Source organism: Lepisosteus oculatus, chromosome 5 (assembly GCF_040954835.1).
Source record: "Lepisosteus oculatus isolate fLepOcu1 chromosome 5, fLepOcu1.hap2, whole genome shotgun sequence".
Taxonomy (NCBI): Eukaryota; Metazoa; Chordata; class Actinopteri; order Semionotiformes; family Lepisosteidae; genus Lepisosteus; species Lepisosteus oculatus.
In genome coordinates, this window is record NC_090700.1 from 29,552,440 (window position 1) to 29,579,386 (window position 26,947).

At 42.9% G+C, this 26,947-nt stretch overlaps 1 protein-coding gene and 1 long non-coding RNA gene across 3 annotated transcripts; one reads left to right on the forward strand and one right to left on the reverse strand.

Annotated features, from left to right (window-relative positions):
- On the reverse strand, window positions 1–19,265 carry smim29 (small integral membrane protein 29). 2 transcript variants are annotated; one of them, XM_015342076.2, is made up of 7 exons: window positions 19,170–19,244; window positions 18,951–19,080; window positions 13,551–13,847; window positions 12,301–12,674; window positions 10,720–10,745; window positions 7,903–8,008; window positions 1–419 (listed from the first exon to the last, which is right to left on the reverse strand). In XM_015342076.2, the coding sequence occupies exons 4-7, from the start codon at window positions 12,406–12,408 to the stop codon at window positions 351–353; spliced, it is 309 nt and encodes a 102-aa protein (XP_015197562.2). In that variant the 5' UTR covers window positions 12,409–12,674; window positions 13,551–13,847; window positions 18,951–19,080; window positions 19,170–19,244; the 3' UTR covers window positions 1–350. The 2 variants fall into 2 exon arrangements, with proteins under 2 accessions (XP_015197562.2, XP_069046351.1); XM_069190250.1 differs by lacking the exon at window positions 1–419 and adding an exon at window positions 1,067–1,176 and having other exon boundaries at window positions 19,170–19,265.
- On the forward strand, window positions 16,788–24,235 carry LOC138239194 (uncharacterized). Its single transcript, XR_011189646.1, has 4 exons — window positions 16,788–16,901; window positions 18,979–19,056; window positions 22,551–22,578; window positions 24,071–24,235. It is a non-coding gene; the product is annotated as an uncharacterized lncRNA (long non-coding RNA).
- Window positions 24,236–26,947: the final 2,712 nt, after the last annotated feature.

Genomic DNA, 26,947 nt, shown 5'->3' on the forward strand with positions numbered 1-26,947 from the left:
GCCAGGAAAAAAGGCTTTACACATAGTAACAAAATAACAAATACACTTCAGTCAGTTCTCTGTTGTATTCCAGGAAAGGAGCGCACATGAGTGCTATGTGCGAGCGTGCTGTGGGGGAGTAATTAGGAGCATGAGGTCTCATCACTTGTACAAAGTCACGTTTTTGGTCTCACAAAGACGTTCTCTCGCCAGGAGCTGGAACTAAGAAAGAGCTTTGAATCTGTCACAGCTGTTGAAATGAGAACCAGCTGAAAGATTAGAGCTGATCCCAGTCAAAGTCAAAACCTTTATGATGGACAGATGCCTGTGTCCACTTGGCCAACCTGATCTCTGTGCAGATTCTGAGCTCCTCAAGCATGTGCATCCTTCATCAGGAGGGGGCGCCGGTGTTGGTAAGTCGTTGCCCAGCCCTGGACAACCTAGACAGACATAAAGGGCATGTTAAAACACAGAACAAGCCCCCTTTTACAACTTTTATAAGAAAGGAAAAGTAAGAAGATTCTTGTAGCATAGACTTTTAAGCCTGTGTCTGGTACAGTATTACAATCTGCGGGTTCTTAGATAGCAGGGTTGTTATCTTGTTTTGAGTAACACAAAACTGAGAGATAAGAAGTTAAAATTATATGGGACTTAAGCAGTACAAATTGTTTCTGACTCTGCTGTCCATAAAAATGAAGACTAAGTGGGGCTTTTCCAGCTTTGTGCCTGCATCCATCAGCCTGCTGAATTCTAAGTGTTTTCCTACATCCTGTGCTCCACCATAAAAAAGGAGATGTTTAGATTTATGGACACATTTCCTCACCTCTTTCCCCCTTTTCCACCTGCTTCTTTATATTTAATTAAACTGTTTTATAATATTAGTTGACAATGTAAAAATATAAATACAGTAAAATTACATTTTACTCTGGACAATTACACAAATACAGTGGACTTCTTTTAATATTATGTGATCTGTTTATCTCTCATACAAGTAGCATAAGGTTTTTTTCTCTGTTTGTATGCTGGAAGGATAATAATAATAATAATAATAATAATAATAATAATAGCTTACACTTACATAGCACTTTTCTAGACACTCCACTCAAAGCACTATACAGGTAATGGGGACGCCCCTCCACCACCACCTGGATGATGCGACAGCAGCCATAGTGCGCCAGAACGCTCACCACACACCAGCTATCAGTGGGGAGGAGAGCAGAGTAATGTAGCCAATTCATTCTTAATGTACCGGCACCACAAATGAAGTTCCTTGTGAAAAAATAACTATCTTCAAAGTCTATGTCTAAATGGCCCAAGTCACATTAAACTACGATGACCATATCAACTCATGTTCACCGGACACTTTTCAGACTCTGCCTTTAAATTGAAAATCTTTAATGGGAATTGTTACACCCCAGTGTGTGGTTTGTGGGTTTTTGTTGTTATGTTCCACACTTCTGACTTTGATTGCTCTCCCTTCCCCATTGGCCCACCATTACACCACTGTTTCCATATGACATCATCTTCAATTAGCTTCTCGAGCAATCACAACTCATCTTATTCAGTATAAAACATGGAGGCCTTCAGAAGGAAGGGGCCTTTTGTTTGACTTTGGTCCTGCTTGGCTTTGGTTTTCACTTCGGCTTTGCTGGTTTGTTGCTTTGCTATGTGTGTATGTGTGTATGTGTGTATGTGTGTATGTGTGTATGTGTGTATGTGTGTATGTGTGTTTTCCTATAGCTTTGGCTTTGTTGTTTTGTTGGTTTCTGTTCGTCTCTTTGTACTTCTGTTTGTTTGTGTTATCCTTATTTTGCCATTACCTTGCCCAAACTTGTTATTGTATCAACCTTCGGTAGCCTGTTACTTGTCTACTCTCATTTGTATTCCTATTTCACTTGTGTATTTGTGTGAACTTTTGTGTATAGAGTTAGTTCAGGTTGTTGGGTACATTTTGCACACACGTAGTTGATTCGTGTATTAGTCACATTAGTTTAGTACGGGTGAGTGCCGTTTGTCTTGTGTGGTTTTGGGTAGTCAGTGGAGGTTAGCTAGGGTGTTGAAGACCCCGAAGACCGTGTGTTTCGGGTTTTCTTTTGTAGTCAGGTTAGCTTTCTCTCACTTTTTTTTTTAGCCAGCTCCATTTTGTTTGTTATTTTATTTTCTTTGGCGTCACTCTAGTTCCTTAGCCCTGTGTGTTATTGTGTCCAATTTTGAACCAGTCACTTATTCAACTTAAAATTGTCACTTTTGCACCAACCCTTGCTATCATGCTTCCAAGTCCCTCGCCAGAACCCACCTGCTTCCAAAAATTATCCTAAATGTTACACCCCTTTACCCCTAGACACTTGGGGTTGTAACAGGAATCAAATGGTATTTAAAATCTTTAATCTAATGGAAACTGTGACATACTTAATAGTGACCAATGTTACAGGGCTTCTGAAGATAGGTATTGAGCACTGATTTTCATTTCATCAGAGACATAGCTCTGACTTTACACTTTCAAGCCTTTCAATTTAAGGGTAACTTATAACCCACCTTGTCTGTCCCATACAGTCACACAGTATGGTCACGTTGTGCCATTAGGGGGAAACGAGATCTTAATTCCGAGACACGTAGTGATCAAGGGAAAGAGACATTCTGTGCATTTAATTACCACCAACTGAGTAAGGTTTCCAGTTTCATTCTTTTATTTTAATGAAAATAATAGTGAATGGTGCTGGTGTGACGAGCGGGGTTGAAGAGTGAGCAGCAGAAGCTCCGGAGTCGCTGGCTTTGGGTCAGGGCACTGCTGTGAGCTGACTGTGCCCAGGATGGACAGCTAGTGGCTGGGGGGGCATCTGGGCTGGCTGAGCACCACTGGGTAAAGTGGGCTCATGTCAGGCCAGGGGATCCTCGCCCACACAAAGGGGTGCCTGGGACTGGCCGGGCACCTGTTGGCTCTCTGCGTTGGCAGACGGAGCTCACCCAGGCAGTGTCTGCTCCGCAAGAATGGCATAAAAATGACAGATCGTTCTGAGAAGAGCCCATCTTTGGAGAAAAGGGGTGCAAGTGTCTCACCCCCCCCCCTGCTGGGCCCGTCCCACCAAGTTGACTGACACATGCCCTTTCTCAGCTGGCATTATGCAATAAAGAGAAAAACTGCCAGATTAACATTTAACATTTGGGCAGAGCGGTGGCTCTGTGGCTAAGGATCTACGTCTGTGACTGGAAGGTTGCCGGTTCAAATCCCGTGGCTGGCAGAGGAATCCTACTCCGTTGGGCCCCTGAGCAAGGCCCTTAACCCCAACTGCTCCAGGGGTGCTGTATAATGGTTGACCCTGAGCTCTGACCCCAGGCTTCTCTCCCTGTCTGTGTCTCCTTGGAGAAAAGCTGGGGTATGCGAAAAGACAAATTCCTAATGCAAGAAATTGTATAGGGCTAATAAAGAAATATTATTTATATTTTATAATAATGCTGCACCAGTATAAGTATAATCATATTAAATTGAAGCAGAGAAGACTTACAAACCAGCTGGGATTGCTTTGTACATAGAACTTGTACCATACAGCAAACTGAAACGTGATATACAGACATTTTTTGTCCTAACGCATCTCAAAATGCCTTGTCTATAAAGGTATTTCTTCGCTTTTCTTCAGGGTAACACCATAGCAACAGACATCACACGTTCCAATCTTTGAAGTCAGCATCCAAAGCTCTTTGATACTTCTGCTGCTGGCAAGAGAAGCTCTTCCTGCTTTTACATCCCTGCAGCTGCCACAAGGGAAATACCAGCTCAGACACAATTTACACCTCCTCCCGTCTCTCCAATCAACATTGCATTCATGTGCACTGAAATTATTAAGACTGTACAGTGTATGTACAGATTACTAGCATCCTTCTCAGCACCTGTGGGTTTCATGTAAACTAAAACAAATATCTGAAATTTGAAATGAGGAATTAAACAAAAACTGAAATTAGGAATTAAAAATGAATATTAATTCCTTAATCCACCCAAACTCTTGTTCCACTACAGGGTACGGGAGAGCCTGGAGCCTAGCAAGCAATGGGCTTAAGGCAGGTCAAACCTTGGATGGGACGCCAGTCTATTGCAGGGCACACACACACACACACTTACAGCAGTGCAATTTTCCCAGAAGTCAATTAACCATCCAGCGTGTCTTTGGACTGTGGGAGGAAACAGGAGCACCCAGAAGAAAACCACATGAATACTGTTAGATCATACAAACTCCACGCAGATAGCACTGCAGGACTTGAAGCCAGTGCCCCAGTGCTGGAAGACAGCAAGGCTAATCACTGGACGCCACTCTACCACCCTCATTCCTTAATCTATTTTTAATAAGCTTATTTTTTTACTGTAGAGAATTTCTTAAAATAAATTGTCTTAGAAAAAGCTAAGAGTAAGAAGGGCAATCAGAATAATTTGGTGTCTAATGCCATACACAGTTACGTTAAAGGAACTGAATCTCTTTCAAAGACTCTTTAGAACAGGCCCAGATGGGAATGACACTCTAAGACCATATATACCATATGCCAGCAGCCATTTCACCCTGCAACTCACAACTGGCAACCCACTGAAGCTCAGCAGGTGTGAGCCTGGTCAGTACCTGGATAAGAAACCTCCTGGGAAAAACTAAGGTTTCTGCTGGAAGAGGTGTTAATGGAGCCAGCAGGGGGCGCTCAACCTATGTGGTTGTAATGCCCCAGTATAATGACAGGGACACTATACTGTAAAAAGGCGCCGTCCTTTGGATGAGATGTAAAACCAAGGTCCTGACTCCCTGACTCCCTGTGGTCAAGAGTAGGGGGTGTAACCCTGGTGTCCTGGCCAAATTTCCCATTGGCCCTTACCATTCATGGCCTCCTAATAGTTCCCAACTATTTTGGGGCTTCATTAATTGGCTTCATTACTCTGTTCTCCTCCCCACTGATAGCTGATGTGTGGTGAGTGTTCTGGTGCATTATGGCTGCCGGTGCATCATCCAGGTGGGGCTGCACACTAGTGGTGATGCTGGGGAGTCCCCATTACCTGTAAAGTGCTTTGAGTGGAGTGTCCAGAAAAGCGCTATATAAGTGTAAGCAATTATTAATTATTATTTAGACATCCCCACAATGGGAGTAACTCCATTGGACACATGCCCACAGTGGGAGACTGTAATGCACATTTTTTTGTGCTGCTGCCAAAATCCATTTGCTTATATTTCAGGCAACACAACTGAATGAGAATGAGACAAATATGCCTGATATAGACAACTGAATTTGATTAACCTGTGATTAACAGGTTAGCTGTGCCAAAAATAGAAAACACAGTGCTCTTCCAATATCAGTGTTGGCAACCACAGGTCTACACAAAGCTTAGTTAATTCATTCCTTACACTTATATAGCTCTTTTCTGGACACTCCACTCAAACCACTTTACAGGTGATGGGGTCTCCCCTCCACCACCACCAATGTGCAGCTCCACCTGGATGCGATGGCAGCCATAGTGACCAGTACACTCACCACACATCAGCTATCAGTGGGGAGGAGAACAGAGTGATGAAGCCAGTTCAGAGATGGGGATTATTAGGAGGCCATGATTGGTAAGGGCCAATGGGAAATTTGGCCAGGACACCAGGATAACATCCTATTCTTTTAGAGAAACACCCTAGGATTTTTAATGACTTTTAGTGATGAGAAAGTCAAGCAACTGAATAAGGTAAAGCTGCAACAGATATGTGTCGAAGTCTTCCCCACTTTGAGTGTGGTGGTTTATTACAGTCCTGTTACTGCCTGGTCCAGTCTGCTCATTTTCAAATATAGCAGTGGCTGTTCACGCAGATGTCCTAAGTGGTAGAGAAAATGTCTCTCATCTATTACACATATGCAAAAAAAGCAAGAGGATGACCCTGCTTTATGAGAGATGCCAGACATGCAGTGAAGATTGTCTTATAATAATGCAGAATACTATACCTTCATCATGCAGCCCGAGTTCAGTGAAAGCAAAATGAATGTTACACGTCTCTGAGTTTCTTCTTGTTCCACACCACCACCTTGTGTCTAAGAAGCTGAACTGCAACTGCTTTCATTTCAGCAGTAACATGTACAGTACCTACTGCACCTAAACTACCTATAAAAGGTAGTCTGGCCAGTAAATTGTCCACTTTCAACCAAGACTGCTGCACATCAGGCAACTGTCGTTGTATACTACTTCATCTTGGCTTCCCTAAATGAACATTTCTCGCAGGAACTGAATTCAGAACAAAAGACTAGAGACATGTTTTCCATAGAGCGTTGAGTGCTGGAAACACCAAATTAACACACATGCCAGCTGCTGATATATCTGTTTTGAAAGGCATGCCTACTTAAAGACCCTAATGTTGCCATGCAAACCTCGGCAATCCTTAATGGCTTTTATTTCTTTTGCACCCTATGCTCAAAATAATGTTCAAAATAACGATTAAAAAATGGAGAGGTTTTAGTTCCGTTTCAATTATCCTGATAACCAAATTAGTAGTATCTTACATCAAACTGGGATTCACACAAAGGAGGCAGTCTATTCTCTCTAAGAGCTGTGCGGGCAGTTTTACCAAGACTCAAAGATATATCTGTTTTCCGGCCTGCTGAGTAAATTGAATCTGTGAGAAAAGCGCAAGTATCCACATCTTGGCCCTGATCCACTAATTCGGATGCTTGTTTTTCAGAACTGCTCTTGTTGCCGGGGCAACTTAAAAACTCAATGGTGAGCATTCAGATTCAATAAAGCCGTTTTTTGTTTTTAAAAAAAAGAATGCTTCAATCAATGGGCACAGCTCACGTTAAGGCATTTTCACACAGAAGCTCTTAATATGTGGTGAGAGCACGCTGTACGTCACACCACCCAGCAGAGGGCAAACTGGCTGTCTGGGGGAGTGTGCCTCCCCACAGGGACAAATAAACTAGGTTACTCATTTTGCTCCTTGCTTCTGGCTTTGTAAAAAAAGCGCTCCCACAAAAGTCCTCATATGAGGTGTTCAATAAGTGGTTAAATGGGTTTCCTGTTTTCAGACAAAGTCCAAGGATAAGAATGAGTTCAGTTCATCCAGCTTCTTCTATTTTTATTTCTTACAGAATCAGAAAGTGGTAGCCAATAGTAGTGTTACTACTTTCATTTTCCACCGAGTTATTTTTGTCTTTGTGTTTTAATGAGAGATTCTATTATATTGCTACATTTGCCGTCCTTCGGATGAGACGTAAAACCGAGGTCCTGACTCTCTGTGGTCATTAAAAATCCCAGGGTGTTTCTTAAAAAGAGTAGGAGTGTATCCTGGCCAAATTTCCCATTGGCCCTTACCAATCATGGCCTCCTTATGATCCCCAACTATGAATTGGCTTCATTACTCTGCTCTCCTCCCCACTGATAGCTGATGTGTGGTGAGCGTTCTGGCACATTATGGCTGCCATCGCATCATCCAGGTGGATGCTGCACATTGGTGGTGGTGGAGGGGAGTCCCCATTACCTGTAAAGCGCTTTGAGTGGAGTGTCCAGAAAAGCACTATATAAGTGTAAGCAATTAATTATTATTATTATTATTATTAATATTAATATTATTATTTAGAGGTGATTTTGAAAACGAGCACCACGTAATTCAGTTAAGATGCCCAGTTAAGACTCAGATTCAGTGTAACACTTGTTTCTTATTCCGATTTGTGCAGACAAAGTACTGCAACAAATGTGAATAATTCTTTTGAGGAGATATTCTCGGAATAAAGGAACAAATGAAATCTGTCCCTGGTTCATCTTCATGGCCAATAATCATTCATATTTCGTCACCTACAGTATGAAGCCGTCTTGTGAGTACAAACATTAGTAGTTAGGACTGACCTCTTTGCCAATAGTATTCTACAGTTTTAAAGGCACAGAGAGGACATAGAAAGAAACAGGTCAATTTTAGAAACAGCGGGCACCTTTGTGTCTTCATCCCTCCAGAGCATTTCCTGTTCGGCCTCGTTGAGCTCCTCCGACGGGTCGTAGGTGTAAACAGGGAGCAGCTGATGACGTAACCTGTCGATCCTAAAACACACAAGCACAAGACACGGTTCAGGGCTCAGATATTTAAAAACGAAGCTCTCAGGGATGGAAGCTGCTTCTCCTGAGTTGAAAACCACAGATGGTGGCACGAACTGGAGCCCTGGGTTCAATTCCTGGGGGAGCTACATGAATGTAATATTGTATATTCTCCCCATGTTTGTGTGGGAGAGCACCTACAGGTGCTCCAGTTTCCTACTGCAGTCCAAAGAAATGCTGGTAGATTAACTGGCTTCAGGAAAAACTGGCCCTGGAGTGAGTGTGTGCGTTTGTGTCTGCGTGTGGCCTGTGATAGACTTGCGTCCCGTTCAGGATGTGTCCTGCCCTGATCCTGTTGCTTGGTGGAAGTGGCTCAGGATCCCCTGCGACCCGGAATTGAATAAAGAGTTAAGAAAAGGGACAGATGAAAACCACAGGTGACAAGGAGAAGACATTAGTGCTGGTTCTTTACACACAGTACTTTGGCAATGGCCTTCTAAATTAGAAAGGTGCAATGAGCAGCTGAAGAGTAAGTAAAGTGGTATACGCACACAGCATTTCTAACCAGACCTTTCCCGCAAAATGGATCAGAATGAACAGTAGCATCCGAGAACAGAAGTGCTGCCTACACCTGCTGACGTGCAAGACCTGCTTCAGAGTTTCAGAAACGAATCTCTCACGTGACACCACACACCAGGTATCATGGAGTGGACGGGATTGCTTCTCTAGATTGCAGTCTGTTCAGAAACACATGCAGTCCTACGATTCATGGGTGTGTCGATACTGACAACTGGACAGAGAAAGACCCAACATGTCAGGAAAATGTTGTAGAGATTCCAAGGACAGAAGGTTTGTCCATGCGTCCATTTTTGTCATACTGTTGCAAAACTATGCACCCTGTTGGTCTTGTGCGCCACTTTGCTCAGACAGCTGACTTCAGGTGCTTTCCTTGCACTTTGCCACATGTTGCACTGGTGACTGACAGCAGCACTTTGCAGCCCAATCTGGTTAGATCTCAGAAGCTCAGCCAGGCTGGGCCTGGTCAGTGCTGGACTGGGAGACAGAGGACCACCACTGTTGCTGCTTTTAGCAGTGTTGGAAGACCAGGAAGGGGCGCTTTTCCTTGTGCGCCAGATTTTCCCAAACCTTGCCCCAGTATGGTGTACAGACCTTCAGATAGGACAATCCTTAAAGTATCCTTAGACACTTTATGAAAGACTTGGGAGTGTTAACACCAATGTCCAGGATAAATTCCACTCAGGGCGTACACAATCTGACCCACCTAAATTTCTACCTTAATTTGACTGCTGAAGTAATTTCTCACTCCCCCCTTTCATCTGCTGGAGCAGAATGGGTGCTGTGTGTCACCCAGGCAGGTGTTGCATTTCAGAGGTGGGTGAAGTGGGTCCAGTCCTGCAGCACCCTCCAAAGGTATAAGACCAGCAGTCAAAACTGTACTTATCAGTTTTAAATCAAGCATTTTGTGATCTATCCTTCTTATAATCACTTTATAATCCAATACAGGGTCAAAGGAGAGCTGGAGCCTATCCCAGCAAGCAATGAGCATAAGGCAGGATACACCCTGGACAAGATGCCAGTCCACTGCAGGAAACACAGAAACAAACACTCACACCAGGGGTAATTTTCCTAAAAGCTAATTAACCTACCAGTATATCTTTGGGCTGGAAAGCCATATGAACGCAGATACAACATACAAACTCCACACAGATATTACATCCAGAAATGAACCAAGGGCCCCAGCACTGCAAGGCAGCAATGCTAACCACAGTACAACTAAAATGAACATCACAATTTATGTTTTGATTTTGGGTAAATCCATGCAAATATTGTACTTGATCATATTATATGAAAAACGTTTGAAAAAAGCCTGTGTTCATCACAGTGATTTCAAGTGACCGCAAGTACTGGGGCACATTCACTTTAAGTATACAAGTAGATTTAGGATACAATGGTTATTTTACAGTATTTGTAGCAATATTTTGAATTTTGAAGCAATAACTGCATGTAGTCTGCGGCCCAGTGAGCTTGTCACAGTCTTTGTGTGATTATCTGAGATGCCTTCCCAAGCCTCAATTCAATTTGAGTCTGGAGATTGACTTGACAATTGTCAGTCTAAAACACTTTAATTAAATTGCTAAGCTGACAAGCCGCTGCACTACACAAACTGCATCAACCTGACTTACTGATGCCCACTGTTATTTGTGTCACTTCTCAATTAGACTCTCACGGTTTGTATTAGAGGACTGGTTTGTGGGTGAGTGTCTTTAACCCCATTCCCTCTACTTTCACAGCTGTCCATGGGATGGGGCAACTTCACTTGTCCGGCCTGTAAACAGATAATGTAATATACCAGCAGGGCCACCAGCTGGGTCAAGTCAGGGTAATAGACTCATCTGAGTCATCTATGTTTCCTGAAGCCTGGAAAACACAGGGTCAAACCCTGTCTATGCAACATGGGTGCTGTCAGTGGGGTTCAGCTGGGCAGCCACACCTTTCCACCCACAACTGGGGCACTTGCTTGTTTGTGTTGTAACCAGTAAGAGCTGTGTCAGTTTTCCCTCCAACACAGCAGCTCTGTGACAGTGTGAACAGAGGCCTGGCTTAGCATTGTGTGATTCACAGAATGGATTCTGTCCTGTCAGAGGCCTGTGTTCTCTTTGTGTCTTTTCACAATGTGAGGAATCAGGAATGCTTACCTTCTCTTTTTCTGGATGTACATCACCTGTAAAGAGAGTAAAAATGTAGATTGATTAGATATAGGTACGAGAAGCATTATTGTTCAAGCATTATTATCATCGCTTTATTTGATACAGGGCTGTGAGGGAGCAAGAGCCTATCCCAGCAAGCACTGGGCACAAGGGAGGACACACCCTGGAAGGGATGCCAGTCCATTGCAGGGCAGACAATGACACAGTCACACACACGCACACACACACATCCAAGGCCATTTATCTAAGAAGACAATTAACCTACCAGCTTGTATTTAGACTGTGGGAGGAAACCAGAGCACCCAGGGGAAACCCATGTGAACTTGGGGAGAACATACAAATTCCACACAGACAGCACCCCAGGAATTGAATACCCCAGCGCTGTGCTAAACAGCAAAAGTAACCACTGCGCTACAGTGCCACCTTCAACTTTATTTTAAGTGGAATGAAAGTTTCTTTAAATTAAAAATGGTACAATAAATTGATGAGGGAAGCAGAGTGCAGTCACCACTGTGGACCTGATGTTGTACCTTGAGTGAGGTAGTTCACCCCATTTTCTCCAGTAGAGACAGCTGTATAAATCTGAACCAGCACTGCTGGGGGGTTACTCTGTGATGGGCCAGTGTCCCATCCAGGGAAGAGTCACATGCACTCAGTCTACTTACTGCTACAGACACCTGATGAGTCACTGTGGCTCAGATACAGAAATTGCCTATCTACAGTTAAAAAGCCATCATCATTATACAGAAAGACGGGAGCCTCATAAAGCACAAGAACTTCAAAGATTAACCTGCAAACAACTATATAGAAACTGTTTATTTTTACAAAGCTTACAATCCAAACAGAAAGTAAAATTTAAAGAGAGTAAAAGGAAGGGAAACAATCATTCCCCCAGTGTAACTCAACACTCAGACTGAGGTTCTGTATTTTGTTTGAGGTCCTGTATTTGTACTTTTCTCCCCTAATAACAAAAGATACAAAGTACCGTCCACCTTCCCCAGAGAAGCAACAGCTACTCATCGAACAACGAGCTTGTTCTTAATTCAAGTGCGGCAAGATACTTATCACCTGATCTTGTAGTCTGATTTTTAGAAAAATTACATTAAAATTGAAAAGACTGTACTATAAAACAGAACAGGAAGTTTCTTAGCCAAGGGTACACTCCAAATTCTTCAGGCTCCAGTTTCTTTAAGTGAAGGAGTCTGTCAGCTCCACACTGTGCCCCAGCCCCCCCAGTAGCCTGTACAGGAGCAGAGCCTGAACACTAGAGCTGTTGATTAGATATCTGTAGCTTCTATTCTTCTCTTCCCTTACCGGTCTTTCTGTTTTCACGTCACACCCAGAAGCAGAACTGTGGTGCCCATTTCACTCTTCTCAGGAAGACCCAAAAGCCTTATTGACACTTTGCAAGTCAAGCCCTGACACACTTTAAACCTGGTGTGCCAGGAGCAGGTCTCAGAACACTTCAATACTTTTCACATGTGTTAGTTATAAGCAGAGTACCCTGTAAGTAGAGCATGGTAACGCCAAATACAGTACACCAATGCTAACAGGACCCCTCCCACCTACCCCAGCTGCGGCGACCCCAACGATGGTGATCAGGAAGAAAGGCACCAGGATGTAGCTGATCGCCGCGTCTCCGTTGACCGCAGGAGACGGCGGGCTGGTGGAGTTCATGATTGTCACGCTTCTCCTCCAGGTGGGGGCTGCCTCTGCTGTCCCGCTCTCCTCCCCCCCCCCCCTTGAGCTCAGAGCCTGGAAGGGTTAATGGGAGACCTCCTGTTTGTGCACACAGCGGGGCTGTCTCTGCGGCTGGGGTCCTCTCCTGGCACGGCCAGAGTCTTGAGACCAGAATTCTTCTGGTCTCATCCTCTGGGCTCATGTGATCGGCGCATGGCTCTCCCCGTCGCTAATCAGTGTGAAATCGTGCTGCCTCGGGGAAGCTGGGAGGAGGAACCACAACAGCAAGGATCTCAGTCTGTGGCTGACATAGGAGACTTGCTACTTCAAATACAACAATACAAAGGCAACTGTATTAAATGTGAAAGTCAGAGACACAATGCAAGCTTCCTGCTATTTAATTCAGCTTTATGCTGCTATTTTTCTTTTAAAAGAATAATTACTTCACACCCTGTGCACTCTTCTTATTTTTTCTTTTTCCTTGCTGTCCATCCCCGTTAATAATTATCTGCAGAAAATGTAACTCTAGCCACTCTAGAATAGTCTGACTATTCTGGCTGCGGAACTCCTTTACAAAGAGGGGACTTCAGAGCCGACGGTCAGGAAGTGTGACGGGGAGGGTGTCCGTCCATGAGACAGACAGGGATACCTTCCTGAGAACTTACAACTCGAGGAAGTAGAGCTCACAGCTCCAGTGGGTACGAGGGTATAGGCTCGGGAGTCCGCATTGGATGCTACAGACACTTTAGGGGACGTTTTGAAACAGCAGGTAAAAGGGACTTTAAGAGAATTGATTCATGCAAAATGCTATGATGCTATTTTCTCTCCATAAACGTCATAGTAATTATAAGGGTTTCACCGATATAGTACTTTCAATTATTGGACTTCGTGCCTTAATAACAGAGATACAAGTACAAAAACAGAGATAATAAAGATGAAAGGATACCATCGCGTCATTAACAAGGTATTCGTATTTTGTCATGCATAGACTCAAAAAGAATCATTCATTTGACATAATGAGCTATTTTTATTACATTTTTTACCGACTGCCAGTTCTGCAAAAACAGTATTGCGTCTGCGAACTGTCTGCTGTTTATCGTAGCACACGCACCGGCCATAGTGATAGAAACGATACTCACCTGCTCCCACCCAGACAGCCCGGCACAGCCTTGGTAACCAGGAAGCAAGAGTCTCGCCGTGATTGACAGCGAAGCGCCACGGTGGGTTAGTGACTGAATAGGGTGTGGGGGTGGAAATCGTTCAGCGTCGGCCAATGGATTTCCGTCACACGACGTGCAAGCCCAGCAGCGGGGAGCTGCGGACGTGCAGTATAGTCAGGTGCTTTCCTGTGCTACTCTTGGCGAGTGCTGTCACTCTACCAGCAGAGAGCAGCAGCGCCTTTCATTTTGTCCCCCTTTGTCATCCGTGAAGCGTTTCTAAAGGATACAACGGTGTGTAGGGTCAGCGTTTTTCTCCTGAACGTTAAAGGCAATTGCAATGCAAACACACACATGGCTTAAATTCAACTAAAGCATTACTCTTGAAGTACAACTGAATATACATCAATCTGCTATGACAATAATTGACGATAATGTCATTGTCACAAAGATGATCATGATAATTTACTAAAGAAATGTGGCGGAATCTTTATTCGATGCTCCTAGGAATTCTAACTTCAGAAATGGGCCCGCGAAAAACAAGAAATTCTCCTCAATATGTATTTCTTAGTTTACTATTTCCTTTAATGATAATACTCGATCAATTCTGGTACGCCTCAATCAGCTTAATGTTATGATTTTTAAATCTTTTCAAAGCTGGTACAAATAGGAACAGACCTAGACCCGTTCGAAATGGGAGTGCAGGGACAGTCAAGGAACGGGTTGTCCAAACTGAATACAGCCGTCTTTGCTAGAGCAGTATAAATGGAGTTAGTATTTTACAGTCATGTCGAGCTACTGTCGGAGACTAGGAACTAAGAATCCTTGTGTTGCCGTGCTCGAGTATGTTATGATCCAGACGAAAATGAGAAAGCAGGTTCCTCATATTTGCAGAACGGAACTTAACTAGTTTTTTTTTTAATTACTAGTTCTTAAGCGGACATACGGTACTCTATTTTAACAGCTAGACTTAAGCCGACCAAGTTTGTGTGAGTTACGCCTTCCCCACCGACTCGACTTGTAGATGGAGTCACTGTACAGGGGGATGAGCATCTTGTGTGAAATCGTGTGACGAAATCATGGCTAGTTCAAACAGTTCCATCTTGCCATCATTAATCTTTTAAGATTTGTCTTTTCAAGACCATGTCTCATCAAGATCAATGATATATGTACAGTCTTAATTTAACATGCCATTATTTTGTGTACTTTACCATTTGCAATATCTGTTTTCTGTTTATCATACATGTCTTGATATGTTCTTTTTTCTATTTTGTATATATATCATGTGTCTATTTCTTGTATTTTGTCAGTTGTGTCCTGTCCAGGGATTACGATGTAAATTAGGTTTGTAACTCTGGTCCATCTTGAGGCACTTGTGTGCTGTCACAGTTCAATAAACGAAAACTAAAACAGTTCTCGCTCACTTTGCTGCTGTGAACTTGTTAATGTCTCTGTCGTGTAGGAGGAATGTCTTATATTTCTTGGGGTCCAGTCCAGTAATAAATTGGTCCGGCAGCGATCTGTAGCACCTGCTATGTGTACTACAGTTCCTCTATTCTTCCCTGTACATTTTCTCCCTGACAGCAAACTCACTCTCGTGGGAACCGGTTCTGTTTCGGTGTCGTATCCAGTTCAGAAAACCCCTGGATATCTGTATCTGCTCCCGAAGGCGCACACTCTAGAATCAAAGTTGCATTGGATCTTCGATATTCAATTTCTAACATGCGTACCGAAACTCGTGCTAATTTCCCATATTTGTATACAAACCAAAATGTTTTGAAGTAACCACTTGGAACCTTATTTGTTTATATCTTTAAATATGAACCAATAATGAATATTTTCACTTAATTTGTTAGTTATTATGGGTATAATACAATATAGTAACAGTTATAATATTTTGAAATGGTCACTCCATACATGAATGTGTATAACCATGAATGGAATGTAATGTTAAAACTATAAAATGTTCAGAATAAGGAAGCTAAACGAGCATGTGCTATTCTAAATTCGGTTGCCTAGTAATTGAATACCTCTGGCACTTTGTTTTACAATTATACAGTTCTCATATGTTTTTCTCTTGTTGCAGTATTTGTTAAAAACATTCCAAATCGACAACCTTGCTGTTGTTTCTTATTTAAATTACTTCTTGCGTCAGCAGCAATTTCTAAATAAAACTGCATTCAATTCCAGAATGCACATTCTGTACAATAGTCCATTATATAAAAATAAAATTTGCAGACGAATTTCTCTGTAATCTTAATTTTGGCTAGTCTTGCGAGTCCTTAACCTGACATTTCTTCTCGGCCTAATTTGAAAACAAAAAGCAAAATAATTCTAAGCAATGAAAAGTGTTACATTGGAGCCGTGTAACGAAGACTCCCCTGAAACAAGATGTCCGTTGGTCATAAAAAAGTGGGCCGTTTGTAAATTACAGTAGTGAACTAGAGCTCTAACGACCGGCGGGTTGCGGGCTCAAGCCAGCGTTGTTGTAACCTTGAGCAATACTTCCATCAAACTGCTCGAGTTCGTGTTCAGTTGTAAAATTATATATTAGTGAAAATAAATGAATAATCAAAACAAGTCGCTTCATTGAGGAGTCATTGTTCCTCTAACAGTGTCGGCTCGAGCCTATCTCCCTCCAGCAGCACGCCGACCGTGTATGTGGCAGCCGTTGCCTTCTGTGTTCAGTATGTGTTATATTTCCCATTTCTTCTTTCACGCGTTTTCGCCTTTCCACTAAATTGCACAAAACAGCAACGCTGTCGGGTTTGTTTAACCCGACACGGTGTTAACTCGGGCTTTTATTTCGAGGCAGGAATGTATGTGAGGGGGAGGGTTGGCTGACAGGTGTCAATCAAACCCACAGCTCTGGAGAATCGCTGTTGACAGGTCTTGGCGTGCCGAGAGGCAGCCTTCAAAGGCACATTCGCAGTCACGCACAGTCACGATCCCGAGGAGGGGGGAAAGAAGAATCGGGAACAGCACCAGCAAGCGCCAGAATGAATCCCGCAGCGTCTCCTTCTTTCCAGGAATAATGATGCTCGGAAATGCTGTTCCCGTTTAGAATGGCTCCCCCCGCCGCCCCACCTCCTCCTGTCTGCCCTGGAAAACCCAGAAACGCCTCAGAGTAAACAGATGGTCCACTGTGAAATCACCAGGCAGTTCAGAGAAAATGATATTATACTAGGGGGTAGGGAGAAAGAGGGGAGGACAATCGGATCATGTGAGGCGGGGTAATTAATGAGAACTGCAGGCGGCTCGCACACAGCCAGGGGCAATGGAGAGATCCACACAGGGTGGGCAAGCAGACTGATGGGAAGTAGTCTACTGGATGTATGTTTGCATTTTTACCTATTTCCTGTTTTATACACTACTGCTTCCTGCAAAACCTGGCTCTCCAACTTCAACATCTTCTTGGGCTTCTTCTGCTTTGGGCTGATAAACTCACCGATCAGATTCCAAACCTCAGACGAGTATAGACACTATCAGGCTGTTCCTTGCTTTTCAGACATGTTCAACATGTTATTCGGGGTGAAAGGGTTCTTAATTTCTGCATGTTTAATATCAATATTGTCTTTTTTAAGACTAGTGAATGTCTAGCCTTGCATGATGCACAGAGGTCAAAGCTACCAGATACTGCTGTGTTTGTGCCTGCTCCATTTTATGCCAAGTGTTGTACCCAATATATATTAACTGCTTTACACCTACCGATTAGGCCCCCAACCAACCTTCAAGATGTCAGTACTTTTGTGTAAAGAAAGTGTAAAATGTTAAAGTCAGAGGTTCCCTGTTCTGGTTTCTTTCTGTCTGTTCTGAGTTGACTACCACCTCCTGCCAAGAAGACTGACAGTACATTCCTCTTTGTATGGGAAAATGATGGCAAAATGAGCTCTGACAGATTGGCAAATATGGTCATTCAATGAAACTGAAAAGACCTGTCAAAAAATGAGTTGCATGACTATTTTTCATCATTCCTCTGCTGGGTGTCTGTGAAAGGAAATTAACTGCACAGTGTGTCTTCCCTGTCAAGGGAGAGACCCACATGCGGACTATACTGTATTTAGACACATAGATATTTAATTTTTCTATTATGTTTGTATCTCACACTCCCACAATTTTGCTGTTAAGTCTGACCTTTGTTCTGAAATTCTGATGGAATATGAAAGCATACTATTGCTATCTGCTCCTCCTCCACTGCAGTGTGGTAAACAATTTGGAAGCCTGATAACCATTCTGCGGCAATCCCACATATTCAGCAATGCAGGAGTGAGATCTAGCCCATTAGACATGGTGATGTCATTAATGGGGCTAGAGAGCTTAGTGCATACAGAGGGAAAGTGGTTGTACAGTATGCCAAAGACCACGCTAGTATATCATAACAAATATAGTGCGGATCCTGGGGATGACATTGCAATTTCATCTGATTTTTTTAATTCTGTCTAAATAACTTTACAGCTATAAAGACAATTTAATTTAGGAGAGGTTCTGTTCTGCCTCTGAGGCTGCAGGGTGCAGAAGTGACATCCCTGTAAACTTCCTGTCTAAAAGTGACCAGAATTCCCTAGGGCTGAACACAGTGGCTAAGCACCTGAGGTGGGTGTGAGTGAGCCAGGGTGTCCTGGGGTTGCTGTGATGTCACTCCTCCTATCGGTGCTCAAACCATGCCAAGCTTTCAGAGTGTCAGATGAGAAGGGATTCTGACAGGTGGACTGATCAGAAGGGTACATGCACAAGTCCTGTACAGTACCGAGGATGAAGCCTAACCTGCGATGATTAGTAATTGGTTGTTCCAGTGGTTACCATTGCTGCTTTGCAGCACCCTGGAGCCCTGGGTTCAATTCTGGACCTAAGAGTTTGTATGTTCTCCCCGTGTTCATGTGGGTTTCCTCCAGTGCTACGGTTGCCTCCCACAGGCCAAAGACATACTGGTAGGATAATTGGCCCTGGTGTGAGTGTGTCTGTGCTTGTGTCTGTCTGCCCTGCAATGAACTAGTGTTGTAACCTGCTATGTGCCTGTTTGTAGCTGGGATAGGCTTCCCAAGACCCTGAATTGGATAAAACAGTTAGAAAATGGATGGATTTTCCACGATTCTCAATTCAATCAATTCAATGCATGATTTTGCAAATGTTATTGTTTTGTACCTAGTTGGGCTTTATGAGATAACAGTGGCATTAAACATTCAGAGACGTCAGGGTCAGTTCACTGTCCCAGAGTTTTGTGCTTTGTAAGTAAGTGATTTGGCAAATTCAAGCCATGGTTTAAAAGTACTGAGTTTATTTCAAAATTTTCTTTAAGAATGGCTAATTTAGGCTTTATTTTTCATCTGTTATAATTCCCGTGGCCCTGCTGTAAATTTCCAAAGAAATTGCAGGAAAACTCACCATGAAATGTTCTCTGTCGCTTTTATAGAAATCATCATGTCTCAAACGATCCTGCTTCTGAAATGCAAAGCACTTTTATCTCCTTCTTCGGTTCCGCCAATTCCAGGTAAAGCCCATTCTTCATTCTTTCCTAGCAAGGAAAATTCCTGTCATGTGTCTTACACAGAAACACAGTGGCGGATAACAGTGATATGGGAATGAATATTAATTAGCTCTCACCATTTCACGATGCTGAAAGGCTGTACCATCTAAAGAAAGTTCCAATTCCGCTTTGTGCCTATAAAGTTTTCAGCCTTGGACAAATGTTTTGTCCTGGATCGGGGACAAACATAACTGAAGTGAAACAGGTGTATATCTGTGTCTTCTTGATAGAGCCTGAAACATGGTCCCTGTAAGAGGATTACAATGGCTGCTCTAGAAACGGGCTTGAGTGTGACCTGGGAGGCCAGCCGTCACAGTGCAGGAGCTGAGCAGAGCCCAGATCCCCAGTATCGCATTAAGCTTTCTCAGAATCACTGGCAGAGACTGTATCCTCCTGCTGTCGAAAAGTCCACTTCACTTAATCAAGCTCACAATAATGACTTTGCAGGCACACGCAGTGTACCTGTCATCCAGTTGTGTCACCCTGGATGTTCAGTTCCTGGAGGATCATTGATTGATCACACCTTTGTCTCAACTCGTTCCTTATTTATTCATTGATCTAATTACCTACTTATGTGTAGCTTTCAAGCTACTGTTTTCCAGAATAAAGTGCATGCACCTCCCAAATCACCTGAAACAGTGTGAAAGTATGCCCTATCAGCAGATAACGGAATCAATTGGTTTATGTGCAAATAAAGACCCAATCTTCCTCCAGTGTCTGCACAATGACATCCCCCCAAATCACTTTCCACCCCATGTAGGATGTATTTGAATTAGAAAAATATACAGAAATGTGAAAAGGGGGCTTGTGGTCGGGGCGAAATTCATTTGTAAAAGTGATTCCTTCCGTTTCAAGGCAGAAGCTGAAAAGCAGTGCTTTTCTGTTCGCAGTCCAGTTGTAGCCAGCAGGTAGTCTTTACAGAAGGCTAATGGATTCCACACAGACAAGGCCTCAAGTGCTGTGTGCACCTCTAGGCCTGCAGACTGCTCAGCCACTGCGAATGGGCACCTTGTCTGCTTCAACAGCTATTCGTTGAAAAGCTGCAGCCCTCCCTGGCTTCCGATGAGCCTCGCTGATGACCTGCCTGATCAGGAGAAGAAGCACTGGTCAGACCCCTTGTGCTCAGGAGTTTGAGCCCCTGTGAGGCTAGCCAGTTACAGGCTAGTACATGTGAGCCGACATCATCTGTCCCGTCTTATTTTGCTCGTTGCCTTATTTGGACTGAATCTCCATCGGCTGACGCAGAGTTCATTGATACAAAACATACTGGCTTTTCTGCTTCATCGGTGCAGTTTGTGCAAGAGCCCTCAGCTTGCTAAACCTGTGTGCATCAGAGTTTGAGAATCCAGTCTCATGCCTTCCAGGGGTTCCAGTCTCTGCTAGTCTCTGCTCAGAAACCTGTTTAAGAGGTCAAATGTAAAATGCCATCACCTCTACATATAAGAATGAAAACAGGAGGCACTTTTTCACACAGAGGGTGATCTAAAACAGTCTACCTTACCATGTTACTCATAGAGACTCCCAGCATTTCAAGAAACCACTGGGGGACATCCATAGGTTATTAATCTATTAGCAATCAAACAGCTATGATGTGTCCAAATTCATCTTATTTGTCACCTTTCTTGCATATCTCCGGTTTCTGCTTTGCCCTTTAAGTAGTGCATTACCACCTGTCATAGCAGACTTGTGAAATCCCTTATGTCTTCCACAGTGAGTCTTGCTTTGAAAGATAAGCTGTGTGTTACTTCAGAATGCGAATCAAGTGGTCAGTGGGATGTGACAGTTTTCTGCAATGGCAGGATCTGTTCCCGTTTTCCTGTTTTGTTCGGTTCCGATTCCGAAGTGGCATCTTGAAAGATTCCAGCGCTCCGTCCTCTGAATATAAAAAGGGGGGGCTTGGTGGGAGGAGGGGGGTGGATGAGGAGCAGAAGGAAGGGCTGCCTTTTGAGAGATGCCATTCAGAAAGAAAAGGAGTTCAGTCTGTTGAAATGTTGGTCACGTGTCCCATGTAAGGATTCGTAAGCTGTCACCTGCTGTTTCAAAGTTCAACCATCCAGGCCTGTGGCTGGGTCCGTGGTTCCTAGTGGCCAGTGGTGCTGGGCTCCAGGCCAAACTTTCCATCTGATACCTACTGTAGCAGAGACAGCCAGGGCCCAAGCTAATTCCTGGAAATTACAGAGATTGTGCCCAAGAGAGCCAACAGAGATTACTGTACTTTCTTTAATCATTGAGTGCTGAGAATGTACAGTGCATGCAAGTATATAAGAGTAGTAATGCTAAAAAATCATCTTCATGACAGTCACAACTGAATATTTCAGTACCTGAATCAGCCTCATGGCATTTCTTTTTCTGACCAGTATTTTTATTGCATTTTACATCCACCAAAATACATGGTGCTTAGTCATTATGCAAAAAAGGTGGAAGGCCAGCTCTAACAGGTTTTCTTCTTGCCAACAGATTTAGGTCTAGGGTGTAGACAGGAAGCTCAAAGTCTCAAAGTAGTTCAGAAATGGTTGCCAAGCTTTAAAAAATGTAATGGTTGACCATCTAAGAGTGTATCTAATTTTCTCCAATTTAAGAAACTGCATAATTATTCACGACATTTCTTTATGCACAGGTTGGCAACTATAGATAACTCCATAATACATTTAGTAACATCCTTCCATTTTGTTATGTTAAAGTGTTCTAATACAATTCCCTAATTGAGAAATGGGCTTTCTGTAACATGCACAACTCACAAATACAAGTTGTATTTGTTGTACCAGTGTAACTGAACCCAGGACCCGGAGTTGTGAGACAGTATTTCTAAACATCATGCTGCCTGTTTCCACGTTGATATACTGAACTGGTATCGTCTTGTGAATCATTTTGTGTGTTTTGGCTTCCTACTGCAATCCTGTTTCTGTGTAATGTGAGAATCGGTTATTTCAGACCTTCGCTGTTCCTGAAACGCTTAACTAGAAGGTTGATTTATTTTTGTTTAAATATTTTGTCTGCCAGGATCTGGATTATTCAAGCAGGGTCAGGCTGAGCTCACTACAGCTGCTGCAGTAACTGAAGTGTAAAACCGACAACCGAAAACAGTCTTTGTGTCGAAAGTATTTGTGATAAACTGTTTCTTGGCTTTTATGTTTTTTTTAGTAGGATTCTTTTTTATCTAGGTTATTTGCTATCCTTTACACAAGACCTTTTTAAAAATAAAGTTGTCTTTATATTATGTGTTGCTGGGTCCTAAAAATGTCGGTATTATTAATACTTATCTTAAAATGGGGTATTTTTCCCTCGCCTAATAACAGGTGGAGGGAGAGAGAGGAGCAAATAAGATACTCCATTACAACCATTAATGGAGTCCATCTGGTTTAGGAACTGAAGAGATTCAAGCTACATTTAGTGAAAGGATCTATAGTTTTCTAGTTTTCATCCATCCATCCATTTTCTATCTTTTTCTTCCAATTCAGGATTGCTGGGGAGCCGGAGCCTATCCTGGTAAGAAAGAGGGGCAAAATAAGGCAGACGCTGGACACCAGTCCAGACACATAAATCACACCAGGCTGGTTTTCCCAAAGCCCAATTAACCAACCACTATGTTTTTGGATTCTAGGAGGAAACACACACAAACACAGGGAGAATATACAGACTCCACACATATGACACACAAGGACTGGAACTGAACCCACAGCCCCAACACTATAAGGAAGCAATGCAAACCACTGCACCACCGACTCCTCTGTGGCTTATTGAAGATAGATAGATCTTTATTGATCCCATGACGGAAATTGCAGTGCAACAGCAGCTTAACACAGTCAACACAGCACAGTGTAACAAAATTATACAATAATACAATACATACAATACAATCAGTACAGTCAGTGAGAGGTGCACTGAGAAGAGCTACTCACAGTCCAGAATATACAAACAACAAACCAGAACAGTACACAAAAGGTTGTATTGCACAATATAAATATAAATGCATTGCACAAGTCCCTGGCATATATTGCACAAAAACGGTTGTAAACTATATACTTATAGTATATTTGTGGAAATATTGAAGTTTCAAATCTGCCAGGCAGAGGAGTTTATTACTCTTGTTTATTTAGATGCATCTTTATCAGAGACCAGAGGTTGTCTCCTTTTAAGAATCAGCTCACAGGGCAGGTTCATCTGTGAAGGATTAGTGATTTTATGAACACTGCCCTGCTTTCTTTTATAAAGATTTATGTCCACTTCTGAGTGCATTATGTTCAGTGTTGGGGATCTGGTAGGTAAAGCCGAATGTAAAGTTTAGGCTCTTAATCACATTCCAGCTATACATAGTAGTTTTGTGGATACTGATTTGTGTATTTTGTGTCTTGTAGGTTTCTGTAGTAAGTGTTTGTCTTTAAGCGTACTAACTTCCAAACAGGCTAGATGGGCCTAATTTGTAACCTTTTTTACACTCCTATGTCCCTCAGCTATCACCCGTTTATTTTACCACCACCAAACTGTTAAAGAAAAATGAAAGATGCCTCATGGCCTTGTTTAGTGTTTCCTGTCCAGTGGGGCTGTTTTATCATTTAACTTTCACTATTTGCCTCTAACTGAGCTGGAGTCAGGATGACTAATATTTAACTACTATCTAACTTCTTTTGTCATTAACATCATATTTGTAAGACTCTCTAACAGTAAATAGACTCCCTATTTATAGCAATGTTTTAAATCATATTAGCATAAAATAAAATAAGCAGAAGTGTCGTGTATTAGAAGAACTTAATATCCAGGGCCACATGGTATTAATGTAAGATTCACAGAGTCTAAGGCACCTGAAGAATCAGAGTACACGTAGACCTTCCAGGATCTGGCTAGAAATGTTACAAACAACAGGAGACTAATCAGGCCACAAATCTCACCCAGCCATTCAGTAAAAAAAGACAGGATATCAGCAAATCAGCTTCAACAATATGTCTGGGCAGCTTGTCCACCACCCTTTGTGTCCTGACAGGAGGATTCCATCCAGATGTTTCTTGAAAGAAGAAAAAAGGATTATCAGTTTCAACAACATGTCTGCACAACTTGTTCCACACTCCCACGACCCTTTGCATAAAGACACACCTCCTGTTTTCATTGGTAATCATTTAAAGACTGCCTTGTTGTAATAAAAAATGTCAGCTGCCAGGCATGTTTATTCGGTATTTTCTGGGTTGGGGCTACCATGACTGTGATCAAGGTTATTAATATATGAGAAGTGAAAAACAGCTACAACACTGCATAGGAACAAGTAATAGGTTTATTCCAATTAATAGGAATAGGAATATTCCTATTCCTACTGAACTACTACAACATAGTTGCATAGTGATCAATCAGCACTCTGGGGGAAGAAATGAAAGAAACTGAAAGGCTTTTCTTAAATGTTTTTATTCAACATGGTAAGCTTGGCTTGCCAAGACAAATAATATTAGAAACAATTGTTTGGTCTCTTTTGGTTCTTTTGCAAACTTTCAACAATCTGCACAGGCAAACGAGGAAAATTGATTCTTAATTATAATGCATTTGTCTAATTGAAGAATCAGTGCATAACCTTTCCCCGGTCACTCATTTCTATCTCCTCCTAAAAATCTAAAATCAAATAATTACTTCATGCATATCTTTGCAAAGTTGACACATTACTGGTATATTTTCAGTGTTAAGATCTTAATTTAATAATATTAACATCACTTTATTAACCCTTTACAATTTCTTGCATTAGGAATTATCTTGTCACATACCCCAGCTTGCTCTCCATGAGACACACAGACAGGGAGAGAGCCTGGGGTCAGAGTGCAGGGTCAGCCATTGTATAGCACCCCTAGAACAGTTGGGGTTAAGGGCCTTGCTCAGGAGCCCAACAGAGTAGGATTCCTCTGCTAGCTGTGGGATTTGAATTGGCAACCTTCTAGCCACAGGCCCTTAGCCACAAAGCCACCGCTACACCCAATTAATTTGGGATAAAATGGATTAAAAGGATTTCATAACTTGGTCTTCCTTACTCCTGCCATGATCAGACATTTTACATTTCTGTTATTCTCTTCCTCATGAAAGGAAACAGGCAGTTGCGAGGCAGCAACAGGCTGATTTTTGCATGCCTGTCCATGATGCATAAAGCGTGTTGAGAAGTCTTGTGCTTGATTTACATGGCCATCCACCTGATGCAAAATTTGAGTTGTCTAAAACAATTGAGTTTCCACAAGTACAGTGAAGTGGACTGGTAAGGCAGCTGAGCGCAGGCACTGACAAAAGAAACTTGACATAAGAAAGATTAGAAATGACCGACCGTGCAGACTATTTGGCCAGCTTGGTGCTTTCTATCTAACTGATCCAAGGACCTCATCCAGAAGCCTCTTGAAAGAAACCATGGTTCTGGTTTCAATAACATGACTGGGCAGCTTTTTCCAGACCCCCAATATCCTTTATGTAAAGAAATCCTTCCTGTTCTCATGTTTAAATCCACTTCAATGTGATTTCCACTTGGGAATTCTTGTGTTTCACTGTAATTAGTGAAGAAGCCTGTGAGTTTACTTTATCAACGTCCTTGAGGATTTTAAATACTTAGATCAAGTCCCTTCATTGGTTCCTCTGTACCCAGGTCTAACGCTGGCAAAGTTATGTTCCCATTTCATACTCACTTCACTTTCTAAAATATGCACCTTCTTGATTAGAGATCAAACATTTCCCGCTTCAAGGTAAAAAGACAAGTATTTCTTTGATTATATGTTGAAGCATGTGTTACCTTTTGGTGCTGACATGTAAATGACAGGTAATTTGAATTTCTAACCCATCCATCCATTTTCTAACCACTTTATCCAATTCAGGATTGCAGGGGAGCCTGAGCATAGTTCAGCAAGCAACAGGCACAAGGCAGGATACACCCTGGACAGGATGCCAGTCCACCACGGTGCACACAGACATAAACACACTCACTCAAGGGCTACTTTTCCCAGAAGCCAATTAACCTACCAGTGTCTCTTTGGATTCTTCTCTGTTTTTTTCATACATTTCATTGACCTGAAGGTGTGCTTACGAATCGGGTGTAAAATATGTATAGCAGAGGATGGTTTCGATCCATCGACCTCTGGGTTATGGGCCCACCACCCTTCCGCTGCACAATTCCGCTGACAGAAGGAGAGCTCTCGCCGGCAAATCACAGAGTGTTGAGCAAGGGAGCTGGAGGAGAGGATCCTGGCGGACCTCAGAGGGAGGATGAAGCGCAACATCGCCAAATTTGGCTTCTCCACAGCTAGGGAGAGTTGGAAAGGACTTGTGGCCCTGTACAGGGACTGAAGTGGGAATCCCTGTTCCCTGAGCTCCTGCTCTGCAGTTTCAGAGCCGGGACAGGGAAATGGACAAAAGCAATTGGTCCAATTGGATTCTTTCATTGTGCAAACCTGGCCCCATCGTCCACTTGCACTGATTGATAATGGGCAATCACCTCTTTCAGAAAGTTTTAATTTGATGACAGTTTGATGTTTTGCTGGAAAGCGTATGGATTGTGAGATGTTTTCTTTGAAATAAAGTTTATTTGGATAGAAGAAGAAGGCAGCATCACCCCCCAGGAGACGCAGGAGCACACGTGCGCTGGCGCTGCCCCTTCAACAAAGCAGTGTGGGGCAGAATGGACAACACTAGGCAACTCCTGGGAGTGGGAGCGGTGCTCAGTTACCAGTGCATCCTGCTGGGGGGCGGCTGGCACCCACTGGACTGGAGAAGGGGACACAGCACTTGCTTTGGCTGCTGGTGTCCCTAACAAAACAAGGCCTGTGGAACGCGAGGAACACTCTCATCTGGCACAACACAGAGTGGGGAGCGATGGAGCTGGAGGAGAGGATACTTGCGGACCTCAGAC

Excerpts from the sequence above, each read along its gene's own strand:
- smim29 (XM_069190250.1), bottom strand. The coding sequence starts at position 12,408 with ATGAACTCCACCAGCCCGCCGTCTCCTGCGGTCAACGGAGACGCGGCG. Across the intron at positions 10,746-12,300 it reads TTGGGGTCGCCGCAGCTGGG|GTGATGTACATCCAGAAAAA; the intron begins GTAGGTGGGAGG and ends CTCTCTTTACAG. Across the intron at positions 1,177-7,902 it reads GGAGGGATGAAGACACAAAG|CTGGTGTGTGGTGAGCGTTC; the intron begins GTGCCCGCTGTT and ends CCCCACTGATAG.